Source organism: Cucurbita moschata, unplaced genomic scaffold, assembly GCF_002738365.1.
Source record: "Cucurbita moschata cultivar Rifu unplaced genomic scaffold, Cmos_1.0 Cmo_Scf00015, whole genome shotgun sequence".
NCBI lineage: Eukaryota > Viridiplantae > Streptophyta > Magnoliopsida > Cucurbitales > Cucurbitaceae > Cucurbita > Cucurbita moschata.
In genome coordinates, this window is record NW_019268531.1 from 2,789,342 (window position 1) to 2,816,304 (window position 26,963).

A 26,963-nucleotide genomic window follows, 5' to 3' on the forward strand; every position below is an offset into this window, starting at 1 on the left:
ATATATATATATATATATATATATATATATATATATATATATATATATATAAGAGTCCTATATGTTTTTTTTAATATTTCTTTTTCATTCTGATTGTTTATTTAATAAATTTAATTTGGATTAGATATTAACGTATACTTAAATAGTCAACTTCTACTATTTTGCCATTAAAATTCAATTTAAATTTTGAAAACATTATTGATCATGATTAAGGGTTTTTTGGAGAGCCCAAAGCAAAGTCACGAGATTTTATCAAAGTGATAATATCATACCACTGTGGAGAGTCATGTATTTATATGATATGAATGATTAACGATATGTGAAATGATATAAAAAATGATACAACATGTACCGAACGCTAACGATATGTGAAATGATATGAAAAATGATACAATATGTACCGAACGCTAGTGGGGTTGTATTAAATGATAATGAAAATGGAAAAATATCCACTAGACAGACGAGAGCTACCAGAAAAGGATCATCCGACAAGAAAAGAGGGCCCAGTGGCGTGTAAACTGTCTGGTGAGCCCATACCCACACGTATGAACTGTGTGTTGGGGTCACTGCTTGTTGCTTAAAATACTCAAGCCACTTGCAGACCATGACACATACAAAGAATAGCTAACTATTTATTTTATTTAATATTTTATTGTGTCATTTTTTAAAATCGATAGAATATATTTATTTTTTAAATGTTAAAAAGACGCTATAATAATACCAAATATGGAAGAATCAAGATAAGTTTGGAGGTTTTTTCAATAGATTGTAGCTAAAATACCACGTAAGGTATAACAACTGTTAATTTAAAAACATGATTATCCATCTTAATTTGAATATAAAAATTTATCTAATAATGATATTCTGAAAAGTGTGACTCAAAGTAGATAAGAACGAGGGTTTGGAAAAAGGAATTTAAATAATTATGGCATTCTAGGAATTCGCGAAAGACAGCCCCCACTGGACATAATTATTTAGTATAAAAAACAACAAAATTACTTGATTGAGACCATATACACAACAATTAATGATGCCGTAAACTAAGTGTATTTTAAAATGGGGAAGTTTAGCCTTAAAAGCAGCTAATCATTCCAGCACTAGCTATGAACACTAAAAAAATCAATGTCCAAATACATTAGCAGCAACCAGTTCGAACATGACACCAATAATAGAACATACATCCAACCCAATGATCATAAAGCTTTCATTATTATCATAGTAAGACTTGCTCACTCAAGATCTTGTTCCTTTTTTTCTGTTCGTTCGCTTGTGTTGGAAACTTAACGATGGCGATTAAGGACTATTTTTCAAAGTTATACAGACTAGATTAATTTGTAGTAGTGTCTTGTTAATTTGATAGATGGACCCACCTAATTTTAGAGATGAAGTATGCATAAAAATGTGAGCTTTAAAAGTAGAAAAAATAAGCACAGAACGAATCGGTAACTCATCAACTACATTTGGGTTAAGCCTTCCATAAAATCCCACTTCGATTGGAGAAGAGAATAATACATTTTTTATAAAGGTGTGAAAATCTCTTATAGTGACACACGGATATTAAATTAATGGAATTGGGATATGGATAGAATATAATGAAATAGAGTCACTTTAAGGTACTCACTTTAAGGTACTCTATGAAACAAGGCATGGAACGAAGCCACTAAGAAAAAGTTTAGGAGTTACGAAGGAAACCTTAAACTCATATTGATCACCTTAAACTCATATTGATCATGGGTTAAAAATGGGAATTGAATTTTTTGAAACCTAATTTACCGTTGTTCCTCAATAGCTCAGTGGTAGAGCGGTCAACTCTTGACCGATTGAGTTTTAAAAACTTTAGGAGAAAATCCAAAAAGAAAAGGCTTATTAGGGAGGAGAATAAAACATTTTTACACGAGTTTACAAGGATTAGCTTATACACTTTAAAAACCTTAATGAAAGCTCGAAGGTAAAAGTCCAAAGAAGACAATACTACTAGGTGAGCTTGTACATTTTAAAAAATTTGAGGAAAGCTAAAAAAGCCTAAAGAAAACAATAGCGGTGGCCCATGATTTCCTGCAGTTGTGAACTCTTTTAACAATTAAAAAGTTCAAATTCCTGTCCACATTTCTAGTTAATTTGAAGAAGGAAAAAGAAACTGACCTCTAATGAGACGAAGTTTCAGGGTCGCCAGTTCATCAATCCAGATTATACAGAGCACATTCCCACAACTTAATTGGGAAAAAGGCAGTCGAAGTCGAGACACTTCTGGTAATTCCTATTGTGTGTCCAAATCCAGCTTTTTTTCGCTCTATGCCCACCGCAATTCCCCATACGTTACAGATCGTTTTAATCACACACCACACCAAAAGGGAAAGAAAAACAGAAACCCCACAATCCCATCTGCCAATGATGGGAAGTAATTCAAATTGAATCAAAACCAGAAATACATATGGAAACCAGAAACGTAAGGCTAAGTGGTGACACGAAGTTCCGAGGAAAATGGGCTTCGTTTTTATTAGACAGAGAACAAATGAGAGCAACAGTATAATGAACTGTTCGAATGTATCAGAATTTGATAAGGGACTAAACCAAAATGCTACCCTTGTAAACGAATTTACCTATCAGCCTGCCTCTGTAATACATGTACAAAAAGAACGAGATGCATTCCTAACACACCCATCTTCATCTTCATCTTCATCTTCAATGAAAGATTTGAAGAATTTGTCGGTGAAAATGTCTCAGATCCCTAACTACGTCTTTCTTCCTACCAGCACACCGTGTTTCTACAACAAAAATACAGATGTATTTACAGAGCCCTCTGGCTTAATTCACATCTCTGTCTCAATGGCGTACTTTTTCCTTGGCCATTGCTCTTCTTCGGCAAACAAGGCCACGGAAATGTCCGCGAGCTTTTTTCTGCTTAATGGAGACCTAAATCGTCTTGTGACAGGAGCATCTGGGGCTTCAATCTCGTCGAGATCGATGAAATTGTCGTCAAGTTCAATGGAAGTGCGAAATGCACGGATCTTTGAGGGGGTTCTATAAGCGAAATGCCATTCTTTGGCAATTAAAGTCTGTAAATGCAATTGAGACCCTTAATCAATGAGAATCAATGAAAGAAATGGAAGGAAACAAATAATGTGAAGAATGATGCGAGTGATGCTTACCGCTTCGCTAATTGTTTTCGAAACACGGACTAGCTGTTTCAAGTCATCATGGTCCACACCGCAGAGTATCCTAAGCTAATGGAGAGGGGAAAGGGGGGAAAAATGCATTTCAGACACAATAGTCGAAAAAGGGACCGAATGCAAGGATTTGAAAGGTGCAATATCGAATCGATTTCAATCTCAAGAACTTTGTAATTGTACTAACCAGAATCTCCTGAGGCAGAACCTCGAGCAGAGACCAATCAGCGTCCACCGTCGTACTGACGACGCTGCAGCGCCTCTTCGACGGTGCCTTCGGCGTCAAGTCGATAGACGAATCCTCCTGATTGCAAGAAATCACAACACGTTTCCTTCCTAAACCACGCGCATATCTCACAACTCCGAAATCCAGCTCTTTATCGGCAGCAGCAGAGACGACGCTTTTCGATTTCAAACAACCGCTCTTCTTTCCCAACGCCATTGTTAATTCTCGATACTCAAAATAATTTAAATCTATCCGCTTATCTGTATCAACGCGCGGGAAAGAACGAACATAAATCATTTAGAACTGATAAAATCCTAAAAGAAAATAGAACCGAATCTATAAACTACGAGATTCAAAGAGCTTCAAGAACCCTAACAAAAATCTGATCGAAGCGAATCCGTTTTTTATAACAATAGTTTTCCAAAAGCAGATTGAAAGTGTCAAATAAGGAAGAAATCTAAATTTAGTGTCGAATAATGAAGAAATTCAAATTTGAATCTGGAGCGAAACGAACCTGATTGTCGATGGGCGTGGAGATTTGAATTTCGCTCTCTCTCTATTTCTGATTCAGTTTCAGTTTCAGTTTCAGTTTCAGTTTCAGTTTCAAAGAAAATTTTTGCTCTTAAAATGGAAACTCAGCAAACTACGGAGTTGCTTTCAAATTGTCGACATTCCATCTTATTTATACCGATAGAAAAATATGGGATATTTCGCTTTTCAAAAATTTAAAACTTAAAATAAAAATAGAAAATGTTTTAAATATTCCCCACGCGCTTTACAGAATCCGCTGGAATTTTCGGGGAAGAAAAATCTCCGTTTTTATCGTTGATGTCATTTACCTCCTTTGGCGGTTAAAAGTAAGTGGAGGAACGAGGAAATGAAGGGCAAAAACTAGCCGTTGGAGTAGTGGGACACGTGTTGCCTGGTAATGGGTTGGAATTTACCTGGATGCTTCAGATTGCTGACGTGGAGATATGGTCGGTTCAAGTCGGCGATTCCGGTTCCTTCTCCAACACGTATTTTAAATTTTAATTTTTTAAATTCTTTTCGTGACACGTGTATCAAAGTTAGGCAACCGAGATGAGACACGTGTATGTGACACTGCGATTCGGCGTCGTTTTGAGAGAAGTGTATGGTGACTAGGGTGTAGAGGATCCGAACTCTGCCGGTGCGGGTTTCTTTTGACTGGACTCGATATATTCTAATAAGGCGGGCGGCCATGGGTTGACGGCTGTTACTCTTTTTACATATTTAATATCGATGCTAATGTGAGTCAACAGCGCATAGGACCCATTCATCTCAATGAGTCAAAAAGGGGGAAATAACGCCGTGGGTTCAATCGGAATGGGTGTCTCCACGGTCACATACATTCACATGAGTATTCTAGCGGGTCGGGTCCACCTAGTGCAGCTCGACCACAACCACTACGATATTGGACCCTCGCGAACCAGTTTTACATTTTCCAATGAAGTATTAAAGAAGAATCACTTCTATCTAAAGACTGATATTTAAATTAGACAGATATTTAAATTAGTACTGACCTAAATTCACCACTAGTAAATATTTTTCTCTACACTTTCATTTTCTAGCTTTCCTTCAAGATTTTTAAAACGCAAAACACGTTTGTTTTGAGGAAATTTCTATACCTTATAAGTAATGTTTCGTTCTCCTCTCCAACAAAAGTGGAATTTCACACGAAACTTAATCATACCTCAATTTTAGCTAGCCTCATAAGGCTACGCAACTTCATAGTAGTCAATATTGACTGACTTGAGCCTTTTGAATTTGAACCAATTTTTTATTTTTGTTCGCATGATACGAACACGAACCCCACTTTATTTGACCCACGTACATTATTTAGTTCACATGATATTATTCATATCAGGTGTGTTTAGATGGGTTTAAATGTATTTAGTCTCTTGCTTCCATACATTTTCGACTCATTCGTTTTCTCCACGTATATTGTCGTGAAAAAATTTGCGTAAAAATAAAAAATAACATTTAAATTTTATATTATTTTATTACAAATTAAAGGATTCATTTAGGGGTAAATTCAACTTTTATACATAATAAAAAAAATAATAAATAAAAAACAAAGATAATTGTAGAATAACTGTCCCCTATCTCTTGGTTTATATTGAAAAGTAAAATTATTTAATATAGTTTATGTAGAGTAATTCGTCATTCTCGATAAATAAATATATAAATTTAAAATTTTATGCTTTTAGATAATATAAAAATTTGTTCAATATTTAAAAAAATGTTGAATTAATACTCATATTATATACATATTATATGTGAAAATGATAAGCAATTGGTTCCACCTAATCCATCCACGTAGTGGAGTTGGTTGACTTGGCTCCAATTATTGCACTATTCTAGCTAAACTCCACACATACATGGTTAACGAATAAATTTTTATTCAATCATTTTTATAGTAATCCAATTAAATGAAAAATACAATTTATATCCATTACTTGGTCATTCTTGGACGTTTGGTTACGTAAATGTGAAACTTTGATGTTGTTTTTAATAGTGAAAATAAAACTTTATATTATACAACTTTTTTAATATTGAAAATAAAACTTTATATTATACATCTAATTGGTGGAGTTGGTTGACTACGTCATTCCAACTAAATTCCACGCATTATCGTTCAACATTGCAATACACGATGATTTTATTATACTCTATTTTAATTTAAATCTTTACTAATTAAACTTTCTTAAGTTGACTGTGTAATTATTCCATAATTTAAATCGTTATCTACATCTGTTTGGTTCTCTATTTGCATAAGGCTTCGTGACCGTTAGAATCCTTCTCTGGCAGCGTAGTTTCACTCCCGCCAACGACCTCTCAAAGGTCTTATCCTTGTAAATAGGACATTATGCATGTTGCCACGTGTTGTAGTTGTTGTTGAGTTACGATGTGGGAGTTACCATGGGGTTAATAATACCAGGAATACTAAACAAACCTTTTCAACACAAGACTGGTAGAGTTTTTAGTCAATGTATTTATTATTTACGTGTGCTTCTAATATTATCTCATTATAATTATTTAAATATTAAATTAAATAAAAATAAATAAAACATTTGAACCTTTTCCATAAAATATCTACATTTAAAAAAAAAAACTGAAATATCATTAAATCAAGTTAAATTATAAGTTTCATTAATTTTATTTAAATTCATTACTTTAATAAAATCAAATTAAGTATTAAATTAATTTTTGTACTTCAATAAACCTTTTAAATTAATTACTATTGTGATTTTTGCTAATAATAAAAGTCACCATAAATATTGAGAAACACGTTGTTTTTTATTGAACAAAAACTATTAATTGTTAAATTAAAAACAAATATTTATTGACAATAACTAAATTTTAGATTTATAATTTCATCGTAGTATGTTAGTATTTTCGTCGCACGCGTGTGCGGCCCGGGTTCGATCACTGGAAATGGTGTTATTTTCGCTATTTTTTAAATTGTTGACGGGAGTTCGATCCCTGACAACAGCTGTTTCTTTTTTGTAATTAAGAAAATTTTTTCACTTAATTTCTCTGGGCCGGACTATGAACTGTCTAACTCGCTAAAGCCCGTGCCAGTTGTTTTTTGAGCTCCTTCTCGCGCCCTCGTGACCGGCGGCGACGAAAGTCACCCGAAAAGCTCATCCCGAACTCCAGGAAAGTGGAATCCTCGGTGCCGGAGCTCTCGCCCTCAAAGGCTTCTCATTCTTGGCGTCTCTCTCGTTCTTCAGTAGTTCATTTGGAGTAATCATTGGACAAGTAAGTAAAGGAGTCAATCAAGTTGTTCGATTAAGACTTTAGCTTCTGAAGTATTTCTACTTTCTTTTCTGAATTTTGGTACTGTTGGATTTTTCCATTTTAGCTCTAGCTATGGAAACCGACGAGGCCGAGCATGTGCTTCCATTTCAGCTGCAATTCGACAAGCCTATTGCCTCTCAGGTTAACTTTTACCACCTCACCATCAGCCTCCTACTTAGTTGTTCATACATTTGTCCATTTGTTGGGGGAATGATGCCTCTAGTATTCTGTGTGATGAGCGAGTTTTTTTCTGCTCTGAATATTGATGATTCTCTAATGCAAGGTTAAAATTGCCGAGTGGAACCCGGAAAAGGATTTGCTAGCCATGGTCACGGAAGACTCGAAAATTTTGCTTCACCGTTTCAACTGGCAGAGGTTGTGGACTATATCGCCTGGTGAGTTATATATCTCCTAATTTCTTAAAAAGAAAATTTTAAGGGTCTCTTCCAGTTTTCAGTTTCACATTGCTTTATCGTACTTGTTTGGTCTAAAGAAGTGCATATGGTATATGTTGAAGCCTGATTTTTTTGTTATAATGTAATGCATAGGTTAATTAGATTGATATAAAATTGATGAAACTAAATCAGAGCGAAGGGCAATATTTCACCTTTCGAATAACCATCTTTAAGTTATTTAATGATAACTTAGTGATTTTTGAACTATTGGTATTATACTGATGTCTAAACTCTTGCTAAGAACAATTTTGGTTCAACGAAATCTAATACTTAGAACAGGACGATGATATTGTTGCTTCCTCGTTTTGCACTTTGTTATTTGGTTCTTATGTGCTACATTGTTGTTTAGTGACATCCTTGGCTATGAATAAATGTATAAATGTATAAATTATATGTAGGAAGGTCTATAAAATCCTTATGTTGGAGGCCTGATGGTAAGGTGATAGCAGTTGGACTTGAGGATGGGACAGTTTTGTTGCATGACGTTGAAGTGAGTAGCCTTACTTTAACTTTAAAATATAGTTTTCCTATTCATCAGTCGATTATGGAATTATTGCTCTCGATTCTGGTGATCCAGACACCTGTTAGTACAGTTGTACTGACATTGATTAGATTCAGCTTCCAATGTGCCCAATATAGATTACGTTTCCATTTCCTTTAGAAAACAAATGGAGATTTTATTTTAATTCCTTCATTGATTTCTTCCTCTAAGGTGTTTGATCTACTAAAGAGTTTTAGATAGTAGTTGGCATCTTCAATATAATTGCTTTGCAACTACTGGTTTCAGTCTTCGATTATCATTCTGGTCAGTAACTACAGTAGAAATGCTGTTTTGAAATGCAATATTTTATTTTGATATTTTACTTTAATCAGAATGATATAATTTAAGTTCATATCAATGTTTAGAGTCCAGGATAAAAGTGTAGGATGTACCTTTTATTTTCTCTTAGTTTTCTTGCTGTTTTTAAACCTTTTATTTCCCATCTCAAACAGAATGGGAAGTTGTTGAGAAGCCTAAAGTCTCATGAAGCTGCTGTGGTTAGTCTAAATTGGGTGGAGGATAGCCAGTTGATTACAGTACGTAACTCTCCACTTATTTATTTGGTATTTTCCATGAATTTTGTTGGGAAATCATTTTGTTAACGTTGTTCTGAATGTGCAACATGAATTATGATCTTCAAATATGAGTTTCTTTTTCCCTCTCATCCTTCATCCTTTTTCAAAATTGTGGTACAGGACAACAATGAAAACTTGTCGACTTATGAAGATCGCACCAGTCGTCTTTTCCCCCCTGCTCCTACAGTTCCTCGAATGCCTGGACTTGTTTCAGGAGATACTGGTTTTATTGATGACAGTGAAGACTCGTTTACAGAGTTGTCAAATTCTTCACAACAACAGTTTAACATCTTGTGTAGTGGTGACAAAGATGGAAGCATCTGTTTCAGCATATTTGGCATTTTTCCAATTGGAAAAATTGTAAGTTAACCAATTATAACCACGGACCTTTCTTTTCTCTCTTCGGAAAAATAGTTAGTTAGCTGATTACTTCTTCGTTCATCAGTATAGTTCAATAAATTCAATGTGATATGCTGATTTCAAAACTGTATATTTCTGTTCTTATTATTGTCACTTCCTGATCACTCAAAGCCTAAAGACCAAAACCGGACTTCGATTTTCTGTCCTCTGGTGGTCTTTGTCTATACAGCAGAGGATGGAAAAGATGGGGGCAGGTTTTGGTCTTTAGACTTTGAGTGATCAGGAAGTGATGATAATCAGAACAGAAAGATATAGTTTTGAAATTAACATACTACATTGACTTAGAGTGCGTGTGTGTAATTTCTCTGTCCTGAAATTATCTTTTTAATAAAGGTTTTGTGTTCTATAAAGCTATTTATCCTGTTGACTCTTGTTAATGAGTCTTGGGAATGTAAAGCATCTGCTTACTTTCTTTATCATTTAATTTATAAAGTAAATATAATAAAAAAACCACGTGTCATCAATGAAGATAATTTACTTATTCCTCACAAGCTCCAGAACGTGTGATACAAATCTCTGAAGTCGCTTGAGTCATGAATGTAATGTAATTATATAATTTGTAACTGGAGATCTATGTTTTTTTCCCTTTTAACGCATGCAATTTTTTTGTGTGGTAGTAGTTGTTGTATTGATCTATTGAGTGCTTCCTCCATTGACGTGTTTTTTTTTTTTCAATGTGACAGAACATACACAAGCTTCATATTCCTCTTCAAGATGCTGGTGCTTTGTGCCACCTTCTGAATGCTGAAATTTACAAGGTATGATAAAACGCTTTGGAGGATTGCTTTTCTACATTTATAGATTTTATTTGACCATAAGGCCTCTTCTTTTAGGGCTAGCATTCTTATTTGTTGTTTATAGCTCTAGCAAGATTCTTCTTAGCCTTTTTTTTAGGGAGAAATAATTTCATTGATCGATGATGAAATGATGGAGTAGAAACTCCAAGCACGTATTGGTGAATTACAAGAAAGTTTTCCAATTAGAGACTGATAAGATAAGCTAGAATGATCGAATGGATGCTTATTTTTGCAACAAAAAATACATTGTAAAGAAGAAAAGGAACAGTATCCATAAAATGGTAAAAAAAAGAGAGATATCATTGAAAATATGATCATTCCTTTCACCCCATAAATTCCAGAAAAATTCTCGATTGAGGGCAAGCCAAAGGACCTTCTTAGGACCATGAAATGCATGGCCCACCAAAACAGATGGAAGGAGATAAAAAAAAAATTTATTATGGAACAGGGACCACCCAAAAGCTTCCAAAATATTGAACCAATAACGGGAAGCAAAAGGGCAATGCACAAATAGGTGGCCCAGGGTATTCAACATTTGACTCACACATGATGCATCAATAAGGATATAGATTGATATAAGATATTCGCCATTGTCACTGAGCTGCTGCATTAATAGCTCAAAGCTCCCACAGAAAGAATTTTGTTTTCTTTAGATCAGAATCCTTGCAGATTGCGGTGTTGGGGTCCTTTAACACCGAGTTGCATATCAATTTATCTATTTTGTTTTTAAGTTAAAGATTGATCACTCGAAGATTTAGCTTTTATGATTTTCTTTAAATAAATATGGTGACTCTGAGCTACAGGAGTATGGTGAAATTCTCAACAAATAAAATCTTTTAATGGAGTTTATTTTATATTTTTCATCACTTATATTGGTTCAAGTGACATAGAGAGTTTTAATTGGTCCATATCCTGGCTTGAAAACGGTACAGACTTCTATATCAGATTGTAACCTATGAGTACTTTCAAGATATTGCTCATTTGAAGGTTCAGGCGGAAGATTGTGGAAGTTAGCTTTCAGATGGGTGATATGGAGCTTGAGCTTCAAGTTTATCTCCACAGAACTATTAAAACATCTTGGTTGTTTAATCAAATAATTTAATATTGAGGATTATCTGTTCAGTCATTGAGATGTCTAGTTGTTAGATTAGTATCTACTTTAATGTTGAGATTTCTCCAAAATTTTTGCCTGTACTTGAAAGGTTTTCTCTGAGCTGGAGCATTTGGAATGTAACTTGGAATCAGTGTTTCAGAAACCTCGATTGGTTTCTGAGTAAATTGAGTAATGTAAATAATTTGTTTTACGTTAATGTAGGTTGCTTTATCAAAAGATCTTTGCCGTTTGATAGTCATGTGCTCAGGAGAACTCGTTGGAGATGGGCATGATCCAAGAAATAGACAGATCAGCGTTCAAGGTGTGCATGGCATGCATTCTTTAGTGCTTGATACTTCAATATTTAGGAAAAGGTAAATGTTACTGCAGACTGGAGAATTGCTGAACTATTTGCCCTGGGATTTACATTGTTTGGTGTTCTACTTCTATCTCTTGAATTCTGATAAGAATATGGTAGGAGCCAAAGGGTGATTGTAGATATATTAGGGGCGTGTTAGTAATTATATGGTAAATTGTTGTAGTTGAACGGTCATAAGTAGGATTTAGGGGAAGGGAGAGGCTAGCAGACTTTGGGAATGCTCAGTATCCCCTTGTAGTGTTCTTTGGAATTTCAATATTTTTCCAGTCCTTTTTTTTTCTTTTCGATTTCCAGCCTCTGGTTCTGGTTACTATCGGATTCTCATTATGCTTCTTTTTAACTGCTCTGATATTTCTCTAAGAAAAAACTGCCCTGATATTCAAGCAAATTTTCTTGTCAGAAGGCTGGTGGAGAGTCTTACTGAAATGTATCTTATCCTGTATCTTTTCATCACATCCTTTCTAACCTTTGTGCTCCTGACAAAAGTAATGAAAAACTCATTTTCTGCCTCTCATTGTAGGAAAAGTGAGCTGCATCAGGTAGCTCAACAAGCTTCTAACATCTGGGAGTTGACTGAGGTAATCAGGGCATCATTATCAGTAATGAGTAAGCAGTGGTCTGATGCCATGCACACTTTCCGAGAGAAGTTTGATTCTTTATCCACGCTGATTATCAATCATGGTAATAATAGATACTATATATATTCACGTGCTACTCCTTTTTATCCCTACTCATGTCGTTTCTTCTCTTACATGTAGGACTTGACTCATCTCCCCAAGAGGAGTTTCTTAGCCTTTTAGGTGGTGCACGAACTAGTCCTCCAATTCACCAATTTTTAGTTAATTCTCTCGGCGAAGTGGTATGTACAGTCTTTTCTTTGATCATTTCAGAAATTAATGATTGTTTTGTTGTTCACTTGCTGATTTGTTGAATAGGGTGCAAAGCGTGTGTCTAAGGCTGTTTCTGGGGCTGGAAGTGAACTCCAACTTATTGTCCTAGATCATCTACAGGTGAAAGCGCACACCATAAATTTGGTTATTATTATTTTTTCCTCTATTGTTTATAAAAATTTTACATGACACTGAACTGAAATCATATAGTGATATACTAGTAGAAGTTAGATGCAAAATTTCCTTTGACAGCCTGCTGCAGAAATCATTGGATTCCGGATGGGTGAACTACTGGGCCTTTCAAGATGGCGTGCACGTTTTCAGAGTGTTGGTTTGGATGAGAAGCTTATGTACGATGCTACGGAAAAGGCTGGTACGCTACTTGTGCAAGTTGAACGATTTATGAGGGTGCTTTCAACAGTATTGCAGCAGGTATGCCATATTGTAGATGAATTTTTAATTTTTTTTTTATTTGAATGTAAATGTTGCTGTGAACTAAACCTCCTTCCCCAACAGACGCACAAAGATTGTCATTATTTTATTTTTCAATTGAGAAGCAAATTGAGTTGTTTAATAGAAACAGCTTGTTAATCCTTAATTTATCGTTAAAATTTCTTTTTATTTCTGGTTGAGAAGCAAGTTAATTACGTTCTTGTGGCTAACAAGGTGGTGGATGATTGTAAGGAGTTTGTGTACAACAGTGTTCATTGGTAACATAATGACATTCTACTCTGGTACTTAAGTGGACTTCTTACCGTAGTATACTTATGTAACTAACCTTCTCTCTTGAAACAGAAGCAAACGAAACTAGTCTAAACAACTATTACAAGCCTAGCCCCTAATCCCTTCTATGCTGGAATCAACCACATTCTTCTTCCTTTTTATGTTTGCGAGCCAAACCTATCATAAAAAAATGGGTTGGTACTAATGCGTGTAATAAGGCATCATTCTTTCTGTTTTATAATTTGTAATATAAAACTTCTGTTTTCTGTACAGATATCGAACTTCTTTAACTGGCTTATACGATGTATAAAACTTCTTATGTCAGAGCCAAGCGATCAGCTTCTACCTTATAATAGGTAATTCTCTCTCTCCCTGATCTAATGACACTGGCTTTGATTGTGAACCCTCTCTTCCTGATTTAGTTACACTTTTTGACCATTGCAGTGAGCTTGTTGTTATTTTCTTGAAGTTTTTATACAATCAAGACCCTGTCAAGAAGCTGCTTGAAACGTCTGCTAACGATGACAATATTGAGATTGACTCGTGAGTATTATTCTTCTAGCCTCACATATAAAATGTGAATATATTGTGTGTATTTTTCAATGCTTTTGATAGCAAATCACTAAATTTGAAGACAACGTTTCCTCTCTGTGGCCCTGTCCATATACATCAACTTGTTCGTAACTATTAAATACAGCTTGTTTGTTTAATGATTGCAGATCATAGAATTATACATAATAGTTGATGTTTCTCCTTTCGTGTGGGAACCACTAATGTATTCTTTTATTTCCAATAACAACTTCATCTTCTACCATTTTCTGTAGGGAACTTGTTGAAAGAGTAAGAGAATTGGCTCTATTTGGGGGCTTCTCAGAATGTGAGTTTTTAAGGAGGACACTTGGTATGGAATTTCAGCAGATGGAATCTAGGTATGCCCTTTCTTCCATTCAGTTGGTCTGGTAGTAGTTTTGCATTAATCGACCATTCATAATATTGACAAGGTCTGACAATTTAGATCCACGGAAGAACTTTGAGTACTGGACTTTGATTTAATTTGATTCAGCTTGGATTTCTTTGAATGTGATGAAATCAATTTCAACATTGAATTACGGTAAAGCATGATGTGTCTGAATTACCAACTGATAGATTAAAAGGGGTTATTTTTCGTTGGCTGGAATATTGCTTTGGTCCTTGAACTCTGTCGACCACATTTTCTTTTGGTTCTTACACCATTAAGTTTTTCCACTAAAATTTGGATTTTGTGATTGAACATTTACATTAGTCCTCACCTTCGATAGTTGCACTGCTATATTTTAACAAATAAGCTTATGGGAGAATGCCTTGTGCAATCTGGTGGTTAATTCCCACTCCACTCATCGTCCCATAAGCTTATTGGGAATTGGTCTCGAGATTGCAACTATGAATGATAGAGGCAGGGAGTGTGTTACATTACTTCTGATAGACAATTTTAAGCCCAGCCTAGAAGAGGACTCTAGGAAGTGCTTGTTTCTTTCACTTTTGGTATAACGGGTCCCCAGCTGGAAGGGAAGGAAAGCATCCTCTTTCTCCTTGGAGTGCTTGTTGTAGGAGAATGAGGAAGATATCAGTTAGGCTTTACCCTGTTTCTAGCAAATTTTTGTGCAAGATTTCTACCTTGGATGTAGAACCTCCAAATGAACGAGCAAATATTGCATCCTTTTGGTGTGCATATGTGTGCGTGACAATAGATTATGGCTGCATACATATGTAATAAAGAGATACGTTTCTTAGGTATACTGATTTCTGTACAGTAACACATTGTTGCAGCATTAATTTGCATTGAAACGATACCTTAAAAAAATGAAAATAGTGAATTTATGGCTTTGGTGGAAACCTGGGAATCAAAGCAAGCATTGAAATTTTATATTCTACTCTTGGTACGATGAGAGCAAAAAATTCCAAAGGCAACCAAGTATGAGATTAGGATTTCTATTCTTAGACCAAGGGAATCAAAACACGTGAGGTGGTTTGAAAGAAAAAGAGAGTGCTTAACATGTTGAGGCCTTCATCCACAGGGAGGTTAAGAGGAAAGGTGAAGCACCAGTTTATTTGGGGGGCGGAGGGAGAGAGTGACTAAGATACAATTAGTTTAGAGCCTTTCATATGCATAGTAACACACAGGGTGCACTGACATTTTTTTCAATAACAATAACATAAATTATATGGTATTGTTTCATAAGTTATAATTGGAGTAATATCAATTACAATATTAAGTTTAACTAAAAACTAAGGATTAAAGAGAATCAGTTTAATGTTTAAGATTAAAATAGAAATCTCTTTTTAGACCTGAAAATTTACAAGCTTTCACACCGATATTCATATAAAAGCTTGTCAAATATCAGGATAGTTAAGAATTTGCATGTCTTGTTTGAAATTATCTGTTTACTCATATGTACATCGTATATCATTAAATTGATATGTAACCTACTTCCACAGTTTCAAGGAAGCTTTTCTTATGCCCTTTAGTACTATCTCGAGAAAAATACTTTGTGAAGATCTGTTGTCCCTATTTCCCCTTCAATCCTCGTCGAGCTGCCTGTCTTCCAGTGTTCCTCTTTCGGTTTCATACTATGAGGTATTTATTCTGCTATTAAGCTTAGTCTCTTGTTTACTTATTCACGGAGATTCATCTGTTATGTGATTTCTCATAACGATTAGATTGTGACACAATTATCTGCAATGGTAATCAAGTCTATTTTAATTACCATGACTGACTGAAGTTTCCAAAGGCATGATGATGTCTACCAATGCGCACTGTTGAAGAAAGTTCGTAATTTTCTTTTAAAAATCCCCTTGTAGGATTCCTCTGAAGCTGTCTCTGCCGATCTGAGTTGTCAGCAGAAGTTCATAGATTATATATCTTTCAAAGTCCCAGATGATTCTTTTACAGATATCGCAAATTGTATAGGCATAGCCAGGGGGTTTATTCATGATCAGAGCTGCTCAAATGAGGATTACTCTTCATTTGAAGCAGTCTTAATATCTATTCCTGATGGTTCTCGGTGTGTTGATCTGTCTTTATACAAGGTAAAAGTTCAAGTCTAGCAAGTTCTTATTCGCTGCGCACTTATTGTGGAAAAAGGAAAGTAAAAGTTCGATAGGATCGTGTCATTAATTAGCAAACCTATTTGGCTGTAAACAGGATGGACAGATTGTTTTGTTATTAAATGAAACTGCTTCTACTTCCGAAAGCTCTGTTGGTTCCTATATGATGATTATGCAAGCAGACGAGCTTCCGTTTGTATCCATGCCAAGATCTCCCTGTCTGATCAATTGGAAGGTCCATCAACTCAAGGTTTCTCTTGCTTAAATCTCATTGATAATATTCTTCATGAGTGTATAGTTTTTCATATATACTTTTTACATTTCTGAAGTCATTGCAGAAGGATTACTTCATACGTTTCATAAACTAACTTCCGTAAATGGCCACGTCCTATAATGCAAGGGCTTAATCCGTTTTGGATATAATTAACGCCCTCCGGCTCTGTTGTTAATTAGAATTACAACATCTTTTAAATATTCTGGAGATTGAAACAATTCCCAAAATCTCAAGTTTTTTATATGTTCTGGGTTTCTTCCTCAATATATTTTTGCTCATAACTATGGATTAATGCTCTATATGTTCTCTAGGATTATGTTGTCCCATTGCAAATGGAGAATGAAAAAGTTCGCAACATTCCACACGCTGTTATTCCTCCTTTGGCTGTTAGTGGTGAGTGTTTATCCTTGCATATTTTCTGTATAGCCCGAATGATATAAACAGAAGCACTTGTTGTTCTTGTTGACAAAGTTGAACCACAAACTGTTCAAAGTTACAATTATTTTTATTTATTACACAGCATCCAGAGGAGTGGCTTGCGTTTTCGCAGCAAGAAAGCGCGCTTTGGTCTACATCTTAGAGGAAGATGAAGATGAAGCATCAGATGGTGAATGAAACTCATCTGATACAAACGCAATTTTGTAGCCATTCAGTCCATGTTCCATGTTCCATGTTCAACTTGATTACAGGCAAAGCTTGTGTTTATATAATTAGTTCTGACGTACTGAATCTTTTTCTTTTTTGCCAAAACAAATTCATTGGCATTTAGATCTTGTGCTCAATGAAAGCTGACAATTCAGCCGGTAGTCTTCATAAAATACCATGCATACATCAGGATGACTAAGCTGGAAGGTATGTTTATGCGAAGGCTGTTCTCGACGTTGAAGAACTGATATCATTATCAAGCGGGACGTTTGATAAGGTGGGCTTCAAATATCTCCAGATGAAATCCAAATCAATTAGGATTATTGATGGTTACCATTTTTCTAACATGGTGTCAAAGGAACATACTTTGAGCTTTGCTCATATGATTAATTATTTTGTCCCGTTTTAGTCTTCAAATTCCATCCCTACTTTTGAATTTGTCATTTAAGTTCTTATATACGTAAGATATCTAATTTAGTATACGAGCTTCCAAAAACATTTATTGTGATCTTTATTGTTCTTTCCGTACCAAATCTCTTAAGGGTCAAATTCCACATCGGTTGAGGAGAACAAAACACCATTTATAAGAGTGTAAATCTATCTCAGCTAAATACATTTTAAAAACCTTGAAGAAAAATCTGAAAGGAAAAATTCATAAAGGACAATATCTGCTAACAGTGGGCGTAGGTTATGTCAAGATATCAAATATGTATTAACATGTTTTTGTAGAAAGATCTCAACCAAATAAGTATCAAGTAATAACAACTCAACCAAATAAGTATCAAGTAATAACAACGATCAGATTGGTTTAAGAATATAGCATTCGAATCTCCTAACTCCAAATGCTGCTGGAGTAAAAAAATGAAAGACCTATTAAACACAAAACTAGAGCAATGGAATAAAATTACTGGAGATTATCCCAAGAAATGGAATCGGAGCCAAACTTGGAAACCAGTTTCCATTTTCAACTGTACTGGAGATCAAATTCAGCTGTTAATACTCCTGCATGAAGTATTGATTATATGCTTTCCTAATGTCAGATTATTGGCTCTCTAAGCGATATCATCAGTCAGTTCCCTGCTCAGCATCCCGCTGTCATCTAAAGCTGCTATAGAGAGTGGTTGTGTCTCAATCCTGATCAACACTTCCTGACGCTCTTTATGTACAGTTTTGCAAATGGATGAAGTCAGCGCGGATGAATGTACAACAAAAACTGACCCACATATGAAGTACCCGCATGTAAGCAAGAATGCTTTTACTCAACCTGTGGATGGCATGGATGCCGAAGCATTGAAGGACACGGTTGCAGGCTGGCCCTTATCCGCGTCTACATTGATGCTACTGAGATCAATGACACTGCTAATATTCTCACCTCTGTGTTCACGTTCCCCTCCCGGTTCTAACGGATCACTTGATGAACTCCCCGTGCCACCAGAGTTCAATCTCTGTTGCTCAAAGAATCTATCCCCAGTATCTTGAAGATTTTTCATCATGCTTCCAGAATCAGAACCTGGAGACAGCTCGTCTTCTCGCTCTGGCTGCATATTCAAATCAATTTGGCCTTTGAAAGGTGAAGTGGATGGCTTGTTCCTATTAGGATCCTCATCAGAGTCATCGTTCATTTTTCCTTCCTCAATCAGTTTACTTGTACTTGTATTACTGCAAGTAAGAGATTCATCGTCCATTGATCTATCCAGGAACATTTCATCCTGAAATTGTTGCCTTTGGCGTATAGTTTCTGCTTCCTTTACAGATTGCTTTTTTTCACGTCGTTGCATTAATGTTTGAAAACGACGCTTTACTGTCAGGCAGACATTACAGGTGCATGTCTGCTTATGTTTTGGTCCCTTCCCACTTGGAGGCTGAATGCATACTATGCATGAGCATCCGGGTCTGTGACGGGGGTGCTTCGTAGTGGCCTGGCTTACCTCACCCTCTCCTAAGATGGCTAAATTTGCAAGTGTGTCGAGTCCCTCCAGAGCTTCCACATTATCTGGTTCTAGTTTGGTAGCCTTCTTGACAGGAGCAGCTATAAATAAAATCAACAGATTAGGAACATTGGGTACAAAACAAAAAATTAATAAGAGAAATGGACAAAAACTAGAGAACAATCTAATAAAATCAATTGAGATTCATTTATGCATGAAGATACGGTCAAAGATGCAATAGTTTTTGTTATGAACAATTCACACCTGAATCACCGGGGGATAGTAGTTCTTCCAGCTGCTCTGTTGACAGCTCTTGAGCTGCTGAGCAGAAAGATCTAGTGGCAGAGAGAATTATATTAGTAAAATCCAGAGGCCACTGACTACATCAGAAGCACCAAGATAATTCCTCCCAAAAACTCCCACGACTATTTTTAATCCTTCCCTCCACGAAATTGCCTCCAAGGGACTATGAATGCTAAGGAAACACATCAGAAAGCATTACCTTAGCCTACCAATTTTTTTTTTATTGACCGAAAGACATTAAGACCCCGTTTGATAATCATGACTTTTTTGTTTTTGTTTTTAGAATTTAACTAAGAATTCAAATATTTACTTAGTAAAGCTAAAAATCACGGTAAGAAAACCGGGGTAACGAGCGTAAATTTTAAAAACAGAAAACTAAAAACGATATTGTTATCATAGAGTGCCTAAATAATTAACCTCTAGAACCAGCAGCATGATAACACAAGTCCAAACGACAAATATACATATTGGAGAACGGAGGAGAAATCCCCAGCTACACTATAAGTCTGCAGCAAGATGAAAAGAAAAATACTCCTCTGTGCTTACTATTTAGATCTCCTTATGATTTAAAAGAGAATAATGTGGCCTTTTTACCTCTCAGGATCCCATGAGTTGTCAGAACAAGTCCATTTTGAGGGAAGAACAGCACTGGCTGGCAATTTTCGCCACTTCAAACAGTCTTCACATTGATTCCATTGAATCCTTTCACTGAAAAAAAAAACCACAGTATTTGGAACGCACAAGGATAATATATATTTAACTTACAGGCTTGCCAATGTTATATATGGTAAGATGTCACAACCACAGGAAGAAGAAAAAAGCTATTATACTCACGCATCCTTGATATATGAAAAAGAAAAGAAAAAAAGAAGAGCAAAACATTGTAACAGGAAAATTATTTGAATGGACATCCTAGCACGTATAGAAGAGAGTTCCGAAGGAAAAATGAACATCATGACAATGCAGAAACGGTACACGAAAGTCATCAACCCACCAAAAAAGAGAGGTCATTTACCCTGTATTATCAGGAGGTATAATTGTTGGCTTCCCAAGTACAGGTGCCTCCTGTAATAACATAAGCCAGATTATCGATGTTACTTACCATCACCCTAAAATACATGCAGCATAAGATTAGACATCATATGAACACACAAAGGACTGTTATTCTAATCTTAAAGCTGACTAGCACACCACTTGCAATTTGAACCTTGGGCGAGTAGGAATGGCTGAAGCCATATCATGATGAATCTGAGGCAAACAATTGGATAAAAGAGAAAGGACAATCTCCAAAATGATTGTCACAATCATTGTAATCATGACATAAATTAATACAATTTCTGGATCCAACAGCAGCGATGGGCATTTCAAAATTGAGTTTAGAACAATTGAATTAGAATGTGAAAAACGCTTGTCACTTCCATCAGTCATATAACTGTCGACATAAGCAAACTATAAGGGTCTACAACCAGTTGCAAGTACTAAAAGCATCAAAGCCGAAGTATCTATTCCGTTGTGAACACCAAAAGTTTGGTCGAAGAAGGATACTTAACTTTCAGTTCACAGCGGGATTGAAATGCTAATAATAAATACATGGAACCAAAAATTGATGGCTCTAGAAAGTTATACCTCATATTCCTCAAATTCGAAACCTTCAATGACCAAAACATTAGGAACTTGGTTTGGAGGAGCCCGAAGCAGTCCTTGAGCTTCTTCCCATGTTATCTTCAACTCAATCATGTCCTCATTTTCAATTCTAAGGCGCTTACTCTTTGAACCCAAGGTGCTGCTCTTCCTCTTTCTAGAAATTGAAGGTTTGGCTCCCAAGACCTCTTTCGCTATGTATCCAGACTTATCAACTTTTGTCCACGAATTAGGATCAGCCAGTTCAGCCTGGTTGATTCAAGAAAATGAAGGTGAACCCATAGTTATTGTTTATAGTAATGGATAGCAAATGAAGCCTTACTAACTTTGACTTTCATATTACTGACATCTCCATGTACAAGAGCTCCATTCTTGGTCTTTTTTGCTTCATTTTCCTGTCAAAGCAAATACTGAGTTAAAACACAAGCACTTTTGGGATAAAATCAATTTGTTTTGATAGTAAAGAAAAATTGGGAACTCATGCTTAAAATTAGACATGATCAAGAAAATATTACCACTCAATAAGTTTAAATTTATATCACAAAGCCTGCTAAGACTATTACTTACTCAGTAAATGATACATGTAAATATTTGCAGACAGGCGTCAAATTCTCATTTAGCAGATTAAAAATCACAATAATTTAGTTAGGCAGTACGTTTAATCATCACAAAATAATTAGTATTTACCTCGTCCATTAGTTATGTTCATTTAAAACTAAATCTTGCGATGGATCCAATCCTAAAAGGCACTTGTTATATTTCAAAATCTCAAATAAAATAATGATGCAAACTTGTAAGTATAACTTACAAATTACAAGGTTACCAACTTCCGCACATTACACTTGCATTAAAAAAATTCTCTAGTTTCTTTCATACTATACTTCCTAGATGATTGCCTTTCTATCATTAATTCATCGTATTTAGCCCTACTCTAAAGCTTTCATTATTCTGTGAATCATGTTCAATAGACTACTTCTGCAATATTTCTGCAGTCGCCTTAACGATCAAGTCACCATTTGCAACTATTTTTCCAGAAAGCACTGTTGCCAACATTCTCAACAATCTAAAACTGAATAAATCAATTATAATACTCTGGTTTCATTCTCAGGTGCAAATTATAGCAACTTAGATGTTTTAAATACGAATTGATAGCTAAAAAGAAGTGAACAATGAAAGATCTTCGCACAAAATGAATCCATATATTATTTTACATACAAAATAATGCATTTAACTTCCATATCCTAATGTCATTAGATGCCGATCTCACTCAAGGTTTTCAGCATACACAAAAGCCATAAGCTATCTTGAAAATGGAAAACCTGATCAGCCGCTGCTGAGGCCTTTCTGAAACCCATAACCAACTTCCCTTCTGGCTCTAGCCGACTAAATGTCACTGATGACATGGAAGGAAGTTCAGTCCATAACATGAGTGAGGCCGTACTCAATATATCATAAAAAATAAAACTTGCGGTTTGATTAAAAAAAAAAAAACAGAGAACATAACTTGCAGCATTCAAGAAAATGAGTAATGAACCATGAACAAATTGGGGTTGTTTGATAAACATTTTGGAGTTATTTGGCGATTTGTTTTGCAGATTACTCTTTTGAGAACAATTTTATAGAATTGTGATAGGGAGGTTTCCAAAAGTAAATTTGTAATCATTGCAAGCCTGAAAATTTCTGAAAGAAAAATAAATTCCGTTGTTCTCAATAAAGGACACGTGAGACTAAAATTAAAGGAAAAAACATTTAAAGAACAGTTTTTAAACTTAACCAAACAACTTTTTGGTTTTTAGTGTTATGCATTCATAAAAATATATGTTTTAAAAGTTTTAATATTTTGTAACGTGCCGTTCTGAATAATTCTTATTAACTTTTCCAAAATCTTAAATATAAAAAAGATTTTTGAAATACATATAAGCATTTTAAATTTGGGTAAGAGAGATCAAACAAAAGCAAAATAGAAATTATAAGGAAACAGCCTTGGTCTTGTAAATACTGAACTGAAAACGTTACAATCAAACTGGCCTAGCAAGTTAACGGTATTGCAAGTGTTCAAAAAGATTAAAAAGCACTTCCAACGAAAAATAACCCCAAAAGAAGCAAATGCCACCCCGAAACTAACTTTTAACAAATTAGGTGTGTAATTCCTGATGGGATACATATTTTCTTGCTGTTATAAGCTTTACCTGTGTCACCTGCTTGCAATTGCATGGCCTGTATGCAGGGAGTAACCCCCTCAAGAACATACATCCTGCTATTGTTATTAGGCCAAAACCGGAATTGAAATATCCATTCCTTTCCTTTTGCATCCTGTACTTTTAGAGGTAACCCCTCGGGCTGAGAAATTGATGGAAAATAGGCCTGCAGGTAGAAAGTACATTATAACCAACTGATTGATGACAGAAAAAACAGGTGAAGTATATCCATAGATGAAGCAACATAACAAAAACGATGCATAACGATCAATAGCAGCAAGCATTTCACTAAGCTCGAGTATTTGCCTTTAAGAATCCATCTCAAGTATCAAAATAACTACGAGGTACGACAGTAGAGCTACTATGCTAAAAAGATTGAAGGCACTAAAATCCTCAGTCCTACAAGTTGCAAGTAGAATACTGGTAAACATATTCGATTTGCAACCAGAATTGGACTTTAATATACATATTGAACTCACAAATAGAATTAGAAACAGTATGACGCTAGAAATTGAATACTCACCTCTGCACATTTTTTAGGAAGCACCAAACGCCCAATTCGCCCAGCATCACTAGCACTCAACATTTTTTCAAACAATGGAGTAATTACAGAATTTGAGCTGAAAGATTGTCAAGGCTACCAGCTAAATACTTCTAAAATATTTGACAAAACTATGTAAAAAGATCCTTGAATATTTCTACTAGAATTTAACTGAAATTCTTCAAAAGAGTAAGAAGCCAAGTAATCAGAATTACAAGCCTTCAACAACTATATTATTTTGCATTATAAAATCATTCCAAGATTGTATCAGTGGAAGGATACTCGACAGATATTTGTTGTAGCTCTTGGTCAGTAAACCTAGGCCAGTATCGCGGAAGCAAATAATTCTTTCCACGTGAATCTCCCCTAGGCCTTCCATTGCGAGACTGTGGTTCATTAGAGGAGTCAGCGCCATTTTGCAAATTGGTGTGGATCTGCTTTGGCAGAGGAGATAGTGAAGTCGATCTCAAATGAGTTCCAGAAATCCTACTCCTTGCACTTGGTTCATTTGGAGGTGCATAAGGTACATTCAAACCATATTGCGTAGTAGATGAATCCTCCTTCACAAAGCTAGACTGTTGTGGTATAGTAGAACATGAGCTAGGTTTATCCTCACATTTAATGCCTCCTACAAAGTATAAGTAGTCAGGCTCAGCCAATACTTGGTGTTCATAATAACTAAAACACCGTTCTCAACAAAATGAACGATGACGACTGATCAGCATTTCACTTATTATCTGCCCTTCTTCATAGCATAGAAAGTTGGGGAAAAAAAAAAAAAAAAAAAGAGAAGATACACACCTGCAGTCCCATTTTCACAAATATCCTGTCCACATTGCATCAGGCTCCCATTCAAGAACCTTTCAGAGAAGTCGTCATTTTTTCTTTTTTCAATGGACACGGGCAACCTTTCACTAGTATTGAGTTTGTTAAGCGCAGCTGATATGTCAACTTCATAAGGTGGTCTGTGATGCAATTCACCAGAAGGGAGGGAGGAATTGAACATACTGGGAGCTTGGCGCCATGGTACAGGACCTGATCCAGCCAACTGACTCCAATTTTTCACAGACAGGTCTTTCAGTCTGTCAGAGAAAGCTGAATGGAAAAGCAAAGTCTGTGGCCATGCTGGATTAAGTGGCTGAACCAAAAAATGAAAAAGTTGTCTTAGAATGAGGAATATGTTGGAATTCAACCAAACTGTTGACTTATAATTCACTAGAAAAGAACCTACAAAAAATAATATATTAAGGATGCTGAGAAGGTGTCAGAGCTGGCTAGAGGCTTGTTAAGAAAAATGTATCTTTATCAACTTAAATCACATCAATTTAAATGATACTATTAATTTAGAACAAGGTGACAATTATGGCCAGACTTGAAGGAAAAAAAAAAAAAAAACTATCGCCTTGTAATTTCCATTTTCACCAAGAGGTTTCCTTCTGAGATCAATATGCAATTGCTGCCATCAGCATTGAGACAGAAGTCACAACCAAACATTTTACTCATAAGTCACAAACCAAACAAAAAGGTCAAAAAAGGTATGAAAAATTAGAAAAAAATCTTGATGAAAGAATGAACAATAGCCAGATGCATCCTTACTAAGATGACATTCTTCCGTGCACATGTCATGCACTCGATACCCCCAGGATCCAATAAGGTGAATGCATGAGCTGAAACAATACACCCACAATGAACCCGCTGGAGAAAGAGATTTTTCATTAGTAAATATGTGCGGAGTATAGGAGATGACGATCATATCTTACAAGATTGAGCATATAAATTGATAGAAATGAACTTTTTTTATCTCACCTTTCCACAGGATTCGCAGCACCTCCAACCAGAAGCATTCAAATGAAAAGTCTCACAGAATCTCCCTTCCTCATAAGCAGAACTATAAAAAATTGAATTTAAACAGAGTTCTTAAAATTTTCGAAGTCTATTGAGTATTTTATCCACAGTATTACAAGAAAACATAACCACTCATACGCATAGGCGAATTCCAATCAACATAATCTTTTAATTCAAAAAATCGTCTCATCACAACCAACCATCGTACGGTATCTGTTTACTTTCCTATTTATTTGGCACTCTTAATCAAAATGTGCTAAATCCATCAATATAAATATAGTATATATATTCAATGTACTAAATCCACTGTTCAGCGCTCTTAATCCATAATATATATGGCCACGCAAACTTCCTGTCGCCTAGAAGATCTTAAGCAAGATACGTGGGCGCACTAAGAAACAAATTGCAAAAAGATGTTAACAAGCCAATGCCGCTCCAACTTCCAAGAAGAAAATAATATCCAAGCAATAATGTGAATATCATAAGAACAATTGCTGGTATCAGTCCAGCCTTCAGCTTCAACAAAAGAGCTTCCAATCAGAACATAAACCAACAAACTTCTACAGGTCGCTAGAAAACAAATCTTGAAATGAAAATTGTTTAATTCTTCAGCCCCACCACACACGTCGGAAAACTCTCTAGAACGGAAAATAAAGCTCCACCGGATTTAAAAACTACGACCGTAATTCATTGAGCTACAACCAATCCCCAGAACCTCAAAACGTACAACTCGAAACTAGAGAAAAAAAAAACGACTGGAACCAATGTCGAAACGTCCTCACAAAAAAGAACGGCGAATAAAGTGGAGGGGACAAAAAATACTCCCCTTCCACTGACCTGCACTAAACCAAGTAAAAAAAAGTCCAAGGCCGCCATATAAATATCAAACTCATAAGAGGACCAAACCAAGTGAAAAAAGAGAGAGAGAGAGAGAGAGAGAGAGACAGTGATTGAAAGTAGCAAGATTAACTTACGCGCATCGATCACAGAGCTCGGCAAAGTCGCCAGTGCGAAGACGCCATCCTTTTCTGGAGCGCTCAGGCCTGAGTTCCTTACAGTCGGAATTATGGCATGGTCTAGAGGAAATAGGAGAGGAGGAGGAAGAAGCAGTAGTAACAGCCGACGACATCGGAGCCCTGCAGTAGGAAGAGGAAGTCGAAAAGTGCAAACCCTAGAAAGAGAAGCAATATATATAGAGAGAGAGAGAGAGAGACGTGCAAGGAGAGAAGAAGAGGAGAAAGAAAGGGAGAAGAGTTGGAAATGGTGGTTGCGACCTGATCTGCAATTATCATGGGACGACGAGCAAAACAAGATGCCTATGAAACCAGAAGAGGGAAGGAGAGAAGACAGCGACCTATTTAAACGAACCCAAAAATAAAAAATAAAAAATAAAATAAAAAATAGAAAATATTATTA

At 35.7% G+C, this 26,963-nt stretch overlaps 3 protein-coding genes across 4 annotated transcripts; 1 reads left to right on the plus strand and 2 right to left on the minus strand.

Moving 5' to 3' along the window:
• Positions 1-2,436: 2,436 nt before the first annotated feature.
• LOC111453544 (F-box protein SKIP27-like) lies at positions 2,437-4,018 on the minus strand. The gene is made up of 5 exons (XM_023094679.1): positions 4,000-4,018; positions 3,908-3,969; positions 3,355-3,653; positions 3,150-3,224; positions 2,437-3,056 (listed from the first exon to the last, which is right to left on the minus strand). The coding sequence occupies exons 3-5, from the start codon at positions 3,607-3,609 to the stop codon at positions 2,811-2,813; spliced, it is 576 nt and encodes a 191-aa protein (XP_022950447.1). The 5' UTR covers positions 3,610-3,653; positions 3,908-3,969; positions 4,000-4,018; the 3' UTR covers positions 2,437-2,810.
• Positions 4,019-6,971: 2,953 nt separating this feature from the next.
• Positions 6,972-17,580, plus strand: LOC111453021 (anaphase-promoting complex subunit 4). Its single transcript, XM_023093938.1, has 20 exons — positions 6,972-7,176; positions 7,280-7,356; positions 7,499-7,610; positions 8,069-8,160; positions 8,664-8,747; positions 8,907-9,146; positions 9,890-9,964; positions 11,319-11,470; positions 11,996-12,156; positions 12,234-12,334; positions 12,411-12,485; positions 12,618-12,797; positions 13,362-13,444; positions 13,533-13,631; positions 13,913-14,017; positions 15,564-15,702; positions 15,927-16,154; positions 16,270-16,422; positions 16,758-16,839; positions 16,967-17,580. Exons 2-20 carry the CDS (start codon positions 7,288-7,290, stop codon positions 17,059-17,061), a joined length of 2,325 nt encoding a protein of 774 aa, XP_022949706.1. The 5' UTR covers positions 6,972-7,176; positions 7,280-7,287; the 3' UTR covers positions 17,062-17,580.
• Positions 17,581-17,857: 277 nt separating this feature from the next.
• On the minus strand, positions 17,858-26,901 carry LOC111453020 (B3 domain-containing protein Os07g0563300). Of its 2 annotated transcripts, XM_023093936.1 has the most exons (15): positions 26,822-26,901; positions 26,522-26,683; positions 25,509-25,590; positions 25,299-25,397; positions 24,504-24,840; positions 23,985-24,330; positions 23,685-23,781; positions 23,153-23,327; positions 22,283-22,356; positions 21,290-21,358; positions 20,949-21,212; positions 20,338-20,387; positions 19,917-20,030; positions 19,284-19,354; positions 17,858-19,120 (listed from the first exon to the last, which is right to left on the minus strand). In XM_023093936.1, exons 2-15 carry the CDS (start codon positions 26,674-26,676, stop codon positions 18,351-18,353), a joined length of 2,703 nt encoding a protein of 900 aa, XP_022949704.1. In that variant the 5' UTR covers positions 26,677-26,683; positions 26,822-26,901; the 3' UTR covers positions 17,858-18,350. The 2 variants fall into 2 exon arrangements, with proteins under 2 accessions (XP_022949704.1, XP_022949705.1); XM_023093937.1 differs by lacking the exon at positions 26,822-26,901 and having other exon boundaries at positions 26,522-26,801.
• Positions 26,902-26,963: the final 62 nt, after the last annotated feature.